Raw genomic sequence first — 15,091 nt, 5'->3', positions numbered from 1 at the left:
TTTATTAAAGAGGTGCTAGTTATATAATTTAAAGACAACAGGTAACAATAGTAGGATCTGAATCAGTTTTCATAATTTTCATAATTAGTTGAAAAGGCCAAGACAAGGAATAGGATCTCTACAAAGACTAGCTAGCTTCTCACAAGAAACAAAACACCCCCTTCCCCAAGTCTAATTTATTGCCTAGATCGTAAGAGTAGGTATTGCTCAGTGCAACCCAATAGTGCTACCAAAAAACCCCAAACCCTATTATAACTAGAGGAAGGATGGAGTCACTGATCTTCCCTTTCGGATTTTTTTTTTAAGCGGTTGGTAGTAAAGTAAGATTTTAAGTTGAGATTCTAGCATCTGAGGCCCCGGAATGAAGAAAATCATAATATAAACCCTGATTCTGCTTTTAGGATGCCTTTAAACTGGGGAGGCACCCGAAGGGCCTCGGGCTGAGATTTCCCCTTTTCTACTTCCCTCTCGTCCCCCCGCAGAAAGAAGAGATTGGGAGATAGCCTGGGAAACAGCAACCACCCAGCATCCCCGGTCAGGAGAAGAACATACAGAAAAAGAAACCGATCGCTGGGACCAGTGGGTGCAGGAAGGCATGGGTTCGAGGCAGGGAAGGAGGAGGCCTGTGGTGGCGAATGTCAGGAGCTCAGACTTGGCCCTCTTGTGAGAAGGCGGTGGTGTGTGTGTGTGTGTGTGTGTGATCTATTGGAGGGGCAGGAGGCGGGGAGATGGGGTGGAGGGGGGCCGGGAGGAGGCGTGGCCAGGGGGGCGGGCAGGCGGCGCTAGGCGCTGTCCTGGGTGTTGAAGCCTGCGAGGGCTTTGGCGGTGCTGCAGGAGCGCTGGGCGAGAGGGAGGGAGGCCGGCCCGCGGAGCGGCCGCTGCTGCCGCCGCTGCCTCTGCGCCCCTTCCCGCCCCGGCCCAGCCCTCCCGCTCCCCTCCCTCCCGCACCCGCTCCTGCAGCGTTCCTCCTCCCCCTGCACGCGTCGGTCCATCCCTCCCTTCTTCCCTCAGTCCGTCGGCGGGTCACCCAGCCCTCACCATTCCCTTCAGCCTCCCTCGGTGCCAGCAGCGGACATGGAGTGAGCTCCCCGGGCCGGAGCGACGGAGCGAGAGAGCGAGCGAGGCGCAGCGAAGAGCCGGGCGCAGCGGGCAGTCTGCGATGGGCCGGGCGTGATGGGGTCCCCGCCGCGCTCCGTGGCCCCGGGGCCGCCGCCGCCGCCGCTGCTGCTGCTGCTGCTGTCAGCCTTCCCCGCCGCCGCCGCCGCCGCCGCCGCTGCCTCCGCCCGCGGCCGCCCGCTCCCGGGGAGGTTCGGTGAGTGCGCGCGGGCCGGCCAGCTGAGGGGATACGCGGGTGGGGGCGGGGGGGACGGGTGCGGGGCGAGGTGAGCTCGAGGTGGGAGACCTGGGCTGCAAGGGATGGGGAGGTGCGGGACTGGAGACTGGCAGCTTCCAGAGGAGGAGCCGCTGGAGGAGGAGGAGAAGGAGGAGGAGGAGGAGATTAAGGCGGTGGCAGCCGTGGTAGCAGCATGGAGCCGACCGGGATGCACCCGGCGGAAGGAACGAGGTAGTTACAGGTGCGGTGGGAGCGGAGCAAAGGGCAAGGGCCAAGGGCCGAGAACATTGTCCTGCTCCTACCTCTCAAACCCCTCCAAGATTCTTCCTCCTAGAGACTCCTTCCCAGAGCATCGTCTCCTCTATTGACTCAGTTTCCTTCTACGGTCACCTGTCCTCTCTCTCAGCGGTAGCACCAGACACTCGGCAATCTCTGCAGCTCCCTCTCCCCCTCCCGACCCTTCAAAAGAGCTCTACTGTATATCTCCGAGTCAGCTCTTCAAATTACCTGCACTTCTTCTGTATAGGTCTCTTCCTCTGAGCCCCACCTTTCAAAGCTCAGCTCTCTTCCTATTGATCCCACCCTTCTCTCTCATCGCAGACTGCAAAATAAAACATTTCCTCTCACTCTTAGTTCAGAAATCCACTGAAATAACTCTTCCTCCTACCCCATTTCCATCACAAACACCAAAGTCCCTTATTTGTGGGAAGGTGAATGTTTGCATCCTTTTCCCTTTCCTATGTATATGTTGTGTTTTCTCTTTTTTAAGTATTTCTATATTGTTCTATTCTATCTATATATTCTCTCTCTCTCTCTCTCTCTCTCTCTCTCTCTCTCTCTCTCTCTCTCTCTCTCTCTCTCTCTCCTGAGTGTGTATTGAGGAATGTATGCGTTTTGGGGAGAAAGTGCCTGAAGGATATTTTCAGTTAACGGGTGGAGAGCAGTGAAGCTTGACATTTCTTCCCTCCTTTTCCACATCTTGGACTCAATCTCGTACCCCTAAACATGCACTACTACAAAAATGATGCTGAAAGGGCACTTTGTTAAAACAAAAACCACACCTCTTCGAGGATTCTCACTCAGATAACTGCTAACATGTTCCCAAGAAAGAAAAATAAAGAGGTGGGGGGGGGAGAAGAAATGGTGAGGGGCTTTGAAAGGGGAGGGATAATCAAATAATAAAACCTTACAGAAAAATTAGTCTTCTTCTTCTTGAAATCCTTTTGGTTTTGTGGTGACCTTTTTTTTTTTTTTAATTTTAAGCCAACAACAATTTGCCTTCTGATATTAATCCCCTATCTTATTTGTTTAAAAGGTGTTAGACATTTAGCATAAACCCAATGTTTTCATAAGTGGTTCCCTGGTGAGAAATATTAAAATTTAAATGCTGATATCTTAAATGAATGTGAGCACTTTCTGTATTTGGAAAGACTTCAGTATTGAAATGAGTTTTGCAAAAAGCATTATCAACTATTAAGAAGAATCTTTTAGCCCAAAAGCTAGGAACTAAAGATATTCTCTCCTATATTGCTAACAAATTCCCTTTGCAGAGATGGTTGTAAAACAGCCTCAGGTCTTTCCAACTGCATCACAAACTTCCAAGACCCAAAGAAATGAAAACTAAAAGATAGGAGGTAATTTCCTATATTCTCCCCCCAATGGGGGCCAGCCAACACTGAACCAGGTTCCTGCTGAATGTCTCCACTGTCTTCCCTCCTTTCCTTACACTTATCGAGCCTGGCTACAGTGGCACCCAGTCAAGGCAAGATTTGAATATCATGAAGGAGATCCCTTTGCTTCATTCCCATCTAGATCAATCTTCTTGAGTTGTATCTTATTACTCTTCATGTTCAAAGATGCTGATAACAATATCATAGATTCAGAGTTTCAGAGCATTTCAGAAATCATATTAGTTTAGCTCTGATTTTTAAGATGAGTAAACTAAGACCTGGATTGGTGCCAGCTCCCATCATTCAGTTCATCAGAGCCAGAACCAGAGTCAGAACCCAATATCCTAATATCCTTTTCTTTTGCTTAGAGTCATCTCCTTCCTCTCCCCCCTCCCATACCCCTCAGCATTCTGGCAGCTGTTTTCCTTGGTGTTCTCTCCAGGACCTCCAAAGTGATTACATGATTTAGTTTGGACTTGTGTTGAGTAAGACTGAATTAATATTAGCAGACATATGGATATAGGTTGTTAATATTATAGAATTATAAGTATACTTTGAATACATAAATGAATGAGTATATGTTAAAAACTTTTTTAATGCCTGGAATTGTAATTTCATCAGTTGTGGAACACTCTCATGGGGAAATGCCTTTCATTGAGTCAGAGTGGGAACTTGTCCCTCAGAACTCTAGAGTCTGAGGGAGTTGCCTAAGGTACTGAAAGCTTAAATGACTTGCTTAGTGTCTCATGATTATTATGTATCAGAAGCAAATATTGAACCATATTGCCTTTCTGTGCACATGTAATCTGAATAACGGAATATATATATTGTAACTTCAGCTCTTGAGCCTTTTTTTCTTAGTGTGCTTATATATATTAGTTGTTTTACAGATGAAGAAACTGAGTCATTCATATTGATTTAAGATTCTGAAATTAGTTAACAGCAGTAAAATGAGGAAGAAGGGAATGAAAAAGCAGTGGAGTCTAGGACATCTTAATGCTTTTATTGCCCCAAATAGCTGCCAGGTCTGTGGCTTCTAAAAGCCTCTTTCTTATTGGATATACATTTCATGGACAATCTGCTCTCAGGGTGTTTCTTCTTTATGAGGTCTCCCATCTCAAAGTCATCTTTTTTTCGGATCTATTTCTTTGCCTTCTGGCATTATGAAGATGCCAATAGCTTTGTTTAGTAGCATTTAGAAGAGAGCATGTTTGCTTGTTGGGTCATTAAGCAGTCCTTGTGTTTGCTCTCTAGCTCAGTAGTTTCTTCTCTTATTCACAGCTAACTTTCTTCATCTTTGTTGGATTTATCATTTCTCTTCTCCCATACCTCTCATCCATGTACATAACTCATCAGAGGAAAAGGACAACTATGATGTTGACTATCCTGTGTTCTGGGCTGAAGTGGAGAGAAGCAGTATGGTGTAGTGAAAGGGACACTGGGTTTGGAATCAGAGGACCTGGAATGAGAATTTTGGCTATGTTATTTAATACCTGTGACCTTGACTTGTGAACTGGAGCAAATTACCACCTCTGCATGCCTTAATTTCTTCATTTATAAAAAGAGCCAGACTGATTATGGGAGGTTCAATAAACATAAAACACTCCAGGGCAGATTGTGCTTGAAATATTTACCCATTATGGAAGAAGCCTTTAATGTCCAGAGACTTGGGAACTATTTTGGGGTAATATTCTTGAGACTAGAATAATGAATTGTTCTCTTAAGATTTTTTACAGTTTTAAATCATATGATACTTGGAATCCTGTGAGACATACCATTTTTCATGAAACATGGTAACATTCCATGGGTAGTTGGATGTCATTTTTTGACAGGTCCAAATCTTCCAGAAACAAGAAATGTTGGGTAGGACCTTTATACTGTTCTGGAGCAAAGTGCTGATCATTAAATCCTAGAATCCTTGAGCTGGAAGGAAACTTGAAAGTCTTCTAATTTAACTTCTTGCCCAAAGGATAACTCATACCTCTATTTCAAAAAGACTAGTCTTTTAGGAAGTACTTTTCCCTTTTGCCCATCAGTATTTGATTTATAAGCATTCCTCTAAAGTAGACGATATCAGTGAGAGCTCTCAGTCCTTTAGTTTGGATGATGATTTTTTTTTCTGAAGCAATTGGGGTTAAGTGACTTGTCCAAGATCACACAGCTAGCAAATATTAAGTGTTTGAGACCACATTTGAACTCGGGTTCTCCTGACTTCATGACTGATGATCTTTTGATGAGGATCAGGTATCGCTGGTGGAGATTCCTCCTTTCCTAGTTTGATTTCTTATCCATGAGGTTTTGTGGATTCCAGAGAAGACCATCACTTTTCATGCATTACTTTTTGTGTGGGTACCGGGTACTCAGACATGGTTTTCTTTTTCACTTGACTTTGGATAATGTCTATAATCTGTTAACTTGGTTGTTCTAAGGCTAGAGAACTGCCAGGTTTCTTGCATTTCTGACATAAGACTTAGATATATCTACAAGAAGTGAATCCAGTCTCCTTTTCAAAGTGTTCAAATTAGAGATGCATCAAGTCTACTGTGCATCATACTTTTGAGCTAAGAGGACAGTATGTACTCCTTCACATTGTACCTGTGGCCCACTATTGTTTCTACTCATTCATTAAGCATACATAGTCACATAAAGGTCTGCACAGCAATGTGCAACAATGATTTTGTGGTCCTCTGATTTTAAGGGGACTATTGTTCTAACAATAAATCAGTAATCTTAAATCTTCTGGCTTTGGAGTCTGCCTCAGGGACTTCCCACACTCTAAGAACAAGATCTGTCTGATTCTGAATGGATCACTCCTCAATTCAGTGCTGACTGATAATCTGATCAATGATAATATGGTCAGTAAAAATCAAATTCTCTGAGACTACTCCCTGGCCCTTCCTATGGGCCATAGAATTAGCATGTTAATGATAGAAAGCTGGATAAATGTGTCTCCTTGCTCCTGTTTCTTTGCTAATTTGTTTGGAACTTAGCCCAATTTTAATGCCGTTACAATTACAATAAAACTTTGCCCTTTGACTAGGAAATGGGTTCAAGGCTGCAAATTCTTTTGAGTCACCTCATACCACCAATCTGTGACTCCAAACTTTTGGGGTACCCTTCCCAACCTCAACACTAAGACATGGATATGCCTCATTCTTTTTTCTTTAAAACAAATATATTGATTTTCCCTACAATACTCACCTATAATTATAACTGCACACACATACATGCACATAATCTGTGCCTTGTTTGACAATCACCAAACTATTTACAATGTTTTTGATCAAGAGAAACAGTAATGAACATGGAAGCTTTAACTCTCTTTTCTCTCCTAGCTTTGTTTTTATTATTTTTAATAGTACCTACCTTCAGGATAGGGGGTATGAAACACATACAACTGGAATCCTTGTTTCCTGTTTTTTTACATCAAGGGTCCTTGGAAATGACAAATAGATATAAGACCTAACATTTTATTCTTCGTAGCATACTCTGATTTGTCACAGTCCATATTTAAATGCAGGCTCACATTTTAGACAAGGAGAAAGTAATTGTATGTAGTGTCAATAAAACTTTGTCATGAAGATTTCATTTTTGAGTTGTTCTTTAGAATGGAACGAATCCTTTCTCCTGAGCAGGTATTTTGTAGTCTGTTTGCAATGTCATAATTGCTTTGAGTGGCTGTTGTGCAACCATATGTCCTACTTTTATTCTTTTAATTTTTGTCAGTTCTTTTTTCCTTCTCCTCTAGTCATTTGAAACTCTTTTCTAAGGATACAGTTAATTTGTCTGCATCTTTCTAATATCTAAGTTTCCTTTAAGGAAAATAGTATTCTACTCTCATCAGCCTTCTTATCACAATAGGATAGAGGGAATGCATACTTTTCTTTTCTGTAACATACTGTTGTTTTGCTTATACTCCAAAAACTCCAAAAACTAGGCTGCACTATTTGCATTTACTTTCATTCTATTTATCCTTTAGGGGCAGTTAGGTGACAGTGGATAGAGTGCCAGGCCTGGAATCAGACTCTTTCTGAGTAAAAATCTGGCTTCAGATACTCATTAGCTGTATGGCCCTGGACAAGTCACTTAATCTTATTTGCTCCAGTTTTCCTCATCTGTAAAATGAGCTGAAAAAAGAAATGGCAAACTGCCCCAACTGGGGTCACAAAGAGTGGAACATTACTGAATAACAACAATCAATTTATCTTTTGTTTTTTCTTTGTTCTTTCCTTATCTTTTTCATATCTCCTTTCTGTCCAAAATTAGCTAGTGCACCTGGGAGCCGTAGATTATTATTTTTTTCTTTTCTTCCTAATTTCTTTATACATATTTTCTCTCCAATAATGAACTCATATTGAGCTTAGAGCCAGAGTGTGATTCAATCAGAAGAAGTGAGTTGATTTTGCTTTTTGGACTGAATGGCATGATTGATTATTTTGAACTCTCATTTATAGAAATTCTTTCTGATATCAAGGTAGAAGAAATCCATCTTTGCTTCTTGCAGTTCTGACCCTGAACTAGTTTTTATAATCTTTGCTTTTGGTCATGCTGAAAGAAGGCCAAGCCAAAGGAAGGAAAACAACAAGCAACCAAATGCCTCATTCACATGTCTTTTGGTATAGTCGAATGATTCTGTGCTGGATGTGTTTCTCTCTTTTCTCTTCTACTCCACAGGAACCATCCTTCAAGGCTAACCTAGTAATTCTTCCTTTCTCCCTCCTTCCTTTCTTTCCTCTTTCCTCCTTTCTTTCTTCCTTTTCTCCTTCCTTCTTTCTTTCTTTCTTTCCTTTCTTCCTTTTTTCTTCCTTCCTTCCTCTCTCTTCCCTCCTTCCCTTCCTTCCTTCCTCCCTCCTTCCTTCCTTCCTTTTTCTTCTCTCCTTTTCCTCCCTATCTCCCTCCCTTTCTCACTCCCTCCTTTCTTTCCTTATTTTCTCCTCTCTCCCTTCCTTTTCCCCTCTATCTATGTCTGTATCTCTCTGTTTCGGCCTGTCTGTGTCTTTCTGTCTGTTTGTCTCTCTCTCTGCTTCTTTGTGTCTATCTGTCTGTCTTTGTCTCTATGTCTCTCTGTCTTTGTCTATCTCTTCCTCTCTCACCCCCTTTGCCAAATTAAGATGGCTCCTCCAGTGATATGTTCAGTGCCTATGTACTAATTTCTCTGGGAGAACCTCAGTGGGGTATGAAGAAATGAATTACAAAACTATGACTGAATTGACATAGCAAAAGAAAACAAAGAAAAGAATAGACAGAAAAGAAAAAGAACACTTCAGGTGAAATGAACAAAGGGTTTTAAATTTTTTTCATTTATATATTTTGTTTTTAGACTATAAGAATGTATAAGACTATATATTCCTAAGTTGCTGAACTCTCCCTTATAACAAAGAAACAGTTAAATAAAACATTGACTGCATTTCTTGATTTATTCAATCATTCCTATAGTTTCTCTCCATTCTACTGGGAGCAGAGATATATGATTCAATATTTATTTTCTGGTATTGAAATTGGTTAAGATGATTAAATTAAGGGCCTTTTAAGGGATTTTTAGTTTATATTATTATCATTGTTATGGATGTAATATTCTGATTCTGTTTATTTCACTGTAGATTGGTTTATTCAGATCTCATGTTTTTCTGAATTTGGCATATTTGTAAATTTTTACTGTATAATAGCTTCATTATACACATATATAACAATTAGTTTGTCCAGTCCCCAGTTAGTGCATATCCACATCATTTCCAGATTTTTTTGTTTTTGGCTACCATATAAAATGCTTTTATAATTGTTTTGGCTTTAGTGTCTGTTTTTGACCTCTGTGGAAGTATGTTGCTTAGTAATGGGATTTCAGGAAAATAGTTTGAAAAATTTCCCAGTTATTCTTCTAGTTTCTAGAATGGTAGGACTAATCCACAACTTCACCAACATTGAACCAATATATCTCAAAGTCCATCTTGCGCTATTTCTGTCTTTTAGTGTTTTTGCCATGTTGGGTGGGAGGTTGTACTTCAAAGTTGTTTCATTTTTTTATTTTTGTTTTTGTAGTGTTGGAGCATTTTCTCATATAGTTTAAATGTGTGATTCTCCTTAGGAAATTGTTCATATGTACTGACAGTTTATCCTTATCACTATTATCATTGTCATTGATTACTATTATCTCTTGGATAAATGACTTAACTTTCTATATTTGTGTCAATTCCCTTTTTAAAAAAATCTTAGATATCAAACTTTTATCAGAAATACTTGTTCCTCACCCCCCAGCAATTTTTCTTTTTATGTTTTATTCCTGCATTGATTTTGTCCCAGCAAAGTTTTTTTGATTTTACATAATTAAATTTGTCTATTCTCATTGGCTCTTAAAAAAAAGACGTGAAGCAATAGATGCTTATTTTGGCAAACACTTCACAGGAACATAATTTTTCTAGTGCATGAATTGATTTTTGTCAGAAACCTGTTTTACTGGTGACTGCTAGTGTTTTATTTGGGATTTATCAAGGAGATGGGGACCTAGAAAAGGGAGAATACAGTTTTCTTCTCAGTTTTTGTCAAACACTTGTTTTGATAAAGACTGTGTTAGAAGCTTTCTCTGACCCTTATGAAAACAACAACAACAAAAAACCAAAACACCTTCTTGCTTTGGATTGTAAGCAAACATTTAAAGTAGTTCTTTGCTCAAGGCAGGAGCATATCTCCAGTACTTTGGAGTCTGTCATTGGACTTAAAGATAGAAGTTTCATTTATATGGAGAGATGAGAAAGAGTTTGAGAATTGAACACTGAGGTTTTCATTCAGATGCAATAGTAAATGAAGGCAACATAAATTTCAGTTAAATAAGCACCTGTCTTATCTTTTCTGACAAGATGTTCCATTTCCCAGAGAAAGCAAGCAGCTGAATTCATGGCAGATAGCCTTCCACACTACATAAAAAACACCTGGCAGTTGTTTTCACATTAGTCTAAATGACCTTCAGAAATGTAGGTCCAGCTGGATTTGTTTTTTCATCCTAGCTGATAAGAGGGGTAGGAAACTTCAGAAAACAGACCTTTTCAGTGTTACTTGGAAACTGTATGGAAACAGTTTGTTGAAGGATGTATGTCAGGTCTTTGGCCAAGCTGTTTATTTAAATATCAAAGGCAGGAATTAAAACAGGTGAGGTTCCTCAGCAACCCTTCCTTTCTCATATATTAAATGACCTTTTTGTTCACTAGTTCTGTTGTCAATCTTTTGGAGGGAATGTAGGGGATGTAATACTTTAGGTATTAAAGTGTGGAGTCTTACTGCTGCATTTATAATTAATGGCCTTACTTTGAGTCATTAAAAAAAAACAGTTCCTCCTTTTTCTCATTGGTCTAACTTTATTTTGAAGTGGTAACTTTCTTTTGAGGCTGTAAATCAAATGCTTTCCCTCCTGCTTCCATCTTCTCCATTCCCACCTCTGCCTCCATTCCTGTTTATAAAGCATGCTAGATGAAAATCCAGTATTTGGGACTTATGGTTCTGATTTGGTGGTATGGAAAAATTCCTTCTTTAGGGTAGGAATATTTTATAATAAATGCCACTATCTCTCTTAATTCTAATGTTCAGTATTACCATTCCCCTTTTCTTTGGGCTAAAGTGGATGGATTGTATGTTCCATTAGAATCTCCTCCTTAGAAGCATCAAGTACTCTTCCTCTAGTCTTAAAAGTAGCACTTCAGTCGGTACAAGGTTGATTTTTCTTCTGGGAACATCACAAGACTAGCAGAGAACTCATTGTTTGATGGGAGCATCCCTAGGAAGAGTTAAACATGCCCTTTGGCATCTAGGTCAGTTCTTGCTTGATTTTCCCTTCAACTCAGTTCCTGGTACTCCTTTGAATTATTTGGTTTCTTTCTATGAAACAATTTTGATATTTGGAAACTGATGGATTGGTATCATACTTTGGCATGGCACCTCAAGTCTTCCTTGACTGGCCAAGAATAAAAATGCCATCAGGGGAACTTAATATTTGATATGGTTTGTAAAAGCACTCACCATTCAGAATGATCCAAGGGTTTGTCAGCTTTTAGTGAGGTAATGCAAACACCAGAGAGACCAAACCAAATCATAATTTGAGGTTTGTCCTAACAAAAAGTCCAATTCAGGCTAGGCAGGGAGGGATAGATCATTTTGATAAGAGAGGTTTAAGTAGAGGTTTGATTTTGGCTTGTCACAGTGACAAACGGGGAAAAGAATGGTTCATTTCAGATTTAGGTTATGCTTTTCTGGAATTTGCCAGTGGAAGATTATAGCCAAGAGGTGAGATAGGAAATCATGGGGAGGAAGAAATTAGGTTTTCAATTATGGGGTGTTGGATTCACCAGGGGTGTGTGTGTGTGTGTTTTTCTCCAAGTCCATTTATGTCCCCAAATGAAATGTCCTATATACAATACAAAAGATGACATTGCCAATAGCTTGTTTTGTGAATTAAGTCTTTGGAAGAAAGGTTGGCCTGCTTTCTAAAGGGGAAAAGTAATTGCTCTTAAGGGGAAAATTTTGATTCTAGAGCTGAAATATGCTCAGCTTGTAAAAGAATGGGGCAGGTAAAAACCACCACCACCAACCCAGCAATAACTGGTAACTAGGATCCTAAGGTTTTTCCTCTTAGGGGGCCAGTGTTTTAAACTCAATCCAAAGCAATTATCCTCTAATGGTGGAACTTGAGGGCAGTTTAATACTGTGTACACAGTGAAATCATTACAACTGTAATGGTACCATGTCCCAGTTGAAGGTGCATTTCTCTTAGATAGTTAAGTACTGGAGTGAATTCTGATATATATGTGATATAAATATAGCCTCAGATGTCTTTTAGCTGTGAATCTGGGCAAGTTATATAACTTCTGTAGGTCTTAGTTTCTTCAACTATAAAATGGGGATGATAACAGCATTTACCTTCTGAGTTTGTTTTGACATTCAAATGATATAATATTTGTTAAGTGCATGGCACAGTGCCTGGTACATGTTAGACATTATATTAGAATTAGTTTAATATTATTATTATTAATTATTTTATCCTTGATCAAAGTTGAGAGCTTTTGTAGGAACAGAGAAAAAAAAAACCTATTGTTACTGCAAGTAAAATTATTCTGAATTTTCCAAGTCTCAACTGAATTGATGACCTAAGACCTTTGGGAAGCATTAAAATTAGTTTTTAAATTGTTAATCATCTATATTTCTTAATAAGGACATTAAAAAAACAAGCACATCTAAGCAGGGAACATTAATGATAATATAGTAATAATGGTGATAATAAATGATAGCCATGTCTAGAATTTACTTAACATCTTTAGGGTGCTTAAAGCACCGTAATCCATTTTTAAAAGCTAAATTATACATAAGCAAATTTCTCATAAATTTAAGTGAAGAAACTGAAAAGAATGGAAGAAAAATCCTATTCCCACAGTCTAGAATCCAACTCGGTGGCTGGAGGTTTCCCAAGACAGATATGTTTGCGAAGACTTCTTCAACTCCTGTACTGTTGAGCAATAGAAAAGTCCTTGGTAGTTCTGAGCAGCCTGCAAGATATTATAAAGAAAGAATTTTGATAAGAATATTATCAAAGGAAGATATGAGGAAAAATGGAGCTAGGTGGTAAGAAATTAGAACTGAAGAGTAGCCCATGTGATTCATTTCTAATTTTTGCAGTGTTTAGAGAAAGCAAGGAAAGCTTGTGCTTCACTGAGTGAATCCCCTGTTAATTTGAAGGGGGAACATAAATAAGCATTGTGACTGAATCACAGGAATGGTTAAGTTGCTATCTATTTGTGTTATTGGAGAGAATATTCAGAGAAGCAAGATCATAGATCCCCTTGAGTAAACTGTTAAGCACCTTTTCTCTTTGATTAGGGAGCCCAACTCAGAGTCAGGAAAACCTAGGTTGGAGGCCTGATTCTGACATATATTATCTGGATCATCCCGGACAAATCTCTTAGCCTCTCAATGCTTTAGGCATAGACAACAGTGTGTAGAGGAAATGCCAGTCTGTGTTGGTAGAGTGATTTATTTTTCATCCTGGAGTTCCAATTTCCTTATCCTTATTTGCTAATGGTCTAATTGTCCTATTTCCTAAAACTTAATTTTTCCCCCCTCCAATATTTGTTAAGTTCTGAGGGATGTGGAAGGACCTTTAAACAATATGTGCCACAAAAAGCACCAATATATCTTCATCTTTCTGTGATGAAGAGGAAACAAATCTCCTTTACCCTTCCCAAAGTCCCTTGGAAAAATCTTTCTTCCCTTTTGCTTTTTCTATTGCAATAACAAGTAATTTTGAATTGTGGAAGATGCCAGGGCCATTTTGTTGGTCTATGAAAACATCATCTTGGTTCATAGTTGCCTGATTAGACAGGTATTACTCAAAATGCTGTCCATCAGTGAGATATTTATTGAACACCTTTTGGAAATGAGGTCTGGTACTATATGAATCTATCAGTATTTAATAAGTAATCACTATGGAAAATCAAAATGTATATGATCTTTTGAAGCTGAAATGACATTCCAGAAATTATTATATAATGCCCAATAATACAGGTGGAAGTGGGGAGAAGGTCTGGTTCTATAGGGCACGTAGAAACTATATATGTTCTTGAATGTCAGGTTAATGAGTTTAGATTTTATCTGCAAGCACTGGGGAGGCAGTGAAGGTTTTTTGAGTAAGGAATGATATATAAAAAAGTGATATTTTTAGTAAGACTAAAATGGCATTAAAGATATTGACAGTAAGGGAACCTATAGTCTGAGAGAAGAAATCAAATTCTGAATAAGATTGATTGCAGTGGGACTGAAAAAGAAAAAAATAAGTTGGAAAAAGAACATAGAGGAAATATTAATTAGACTTAGCAACTGATGATGTGGAGAAAAGGAGTGATAAGAGATCAAGGGTGATACCACGTTTTTGATCTTGAATAATAAGAATGATGGATTCTGATAGTAATACTAACCTGTGCTGGGTACCTTATGGTGTTGACCCAGCTTTCAAAGAGCTCATAAGATAATTGGAGAGACTAGATCCATGCATATTAAATAGTTACAGAACAATTAAGTTCTAAACTGTATGATAGAAATTTAGAAGAATAAAATGAACACGGGTTAAGATAGTCCAGGAGGGGCTTTATGGTAATTAATTTAGTTCTTGAAGGATATGGAGAAGGAAGAAGAAGTAGGATATCTTCTTTTTATGAAGGGATATCCTTAATACCCCAAGACAGAGAACTCAAAGTTCTATAATTCAATAGGCTTTATGATGTAAGCCTGCAAAAAGAAGGAACTAATTTTGACCATTCTAAATGTGACAAATGCTTGTCAATCTATTATATATATATTTATGTTTTATTATAAATAAATACTTAAATACTCATGTATTTTATAATTTGGGGGGGATTAGGGAAAATAACACAAACATATATAGATATAAAACAAATGCAATTAGTTAGCAGTAAGGCTAAATTATACTGCATATACTCCCGATGTTTTAGGGCTGTTGGGACGAAAGCACTATAAATGTGTGTCCCTATTTGAATATTTTTTTTGCCTTCCTTTTCCCTTGTCCGCCTTGGTTTGACCCTTCTAGAGGATGTAATTAACCTGAAGTAGGAAGGGGCAGTTTCCAAAGAGTAGAGTACTATGTATATCTTGCCACTGAAATTGCCAACATATGAACTAGAAAGGAATTAGTATACATTTTCCTGGGTGATTTCCACTTTACTCCTCCCATATAAATATATTTTTTGTTCATTGACCTTCTCTATAGTTGATAACATTTAATTCCTCTTGAAATGTTGTTAGCATGAGAATCTTTATTAATCAGGGTGGTTCTGGAGGTGAAAATGGTGTATAGTTAACAGTTTGAAGAGATTGCAAGGAGCCTTCTGATGCTTGTATTTTAAAAATGCATTTCTTTCCCAACTTTTTTTGAGGGGAATAGCTTGACTGAAATGAATGAGAGTTCACTGATGTAGTTTACTTCTTGACTGATAATTATTCTTTCATATTTCATTAACACTTGACTCCCAAATCAAGAACTTATAAATGAGGCACTTGGGCAAGTTTCAAAGAGGAAGAAAAAAAATCATTTACTGGG

The 15,091-nt window shown here is 38.9% G+C and overlaps 1 protein-coding gene across 1 annotated transcript in view; it reads left to right on the top strand.

The window, feature by feature from the left end:
- The first annotated feature begins 769 nt into the window (after positions 1-769).
- The window catches only part of PTPRN2 (protein tyrosine phosphatase receptor type N2), a 1,447,381-nt gene continuing 1,433,059 nt past the window's right edge, over positions 770-15,091 (top strand). The window contains exon 1 of the mRNA XM_031937732.1: positions 770-1,312. Within this exon, the coding sequence (XP_031793592.1) occupies positions 1,174-1,312 (139 nt within the window). The 5' untranslated portion in view covers positions 770-1,173. The remainder of the gene's footprint in view (positions 1,313-15,091) is intronic.

Source organism: Sarcophilus harrisii, chromosome 5 (genome assembly GCF_902635505.1).
Source record: "Sarcophilus harrisii chromosome 5, mSarHar1.11, whole genome shotgun sequence".
NCBI classification, from domain to species: domain Eukaryota; kingdom Metazoa; phylum Chordata; class Mammalia; order Dasyuromorphia; family Dasyuridae; genus Sarcophilus; species Sarcophilus harrisii.
The sequence above is the reverse complement of the archived record's forward strand: the minus strand, read 5'-3'. Positions and strand labels throughout refer to the sequence as shown.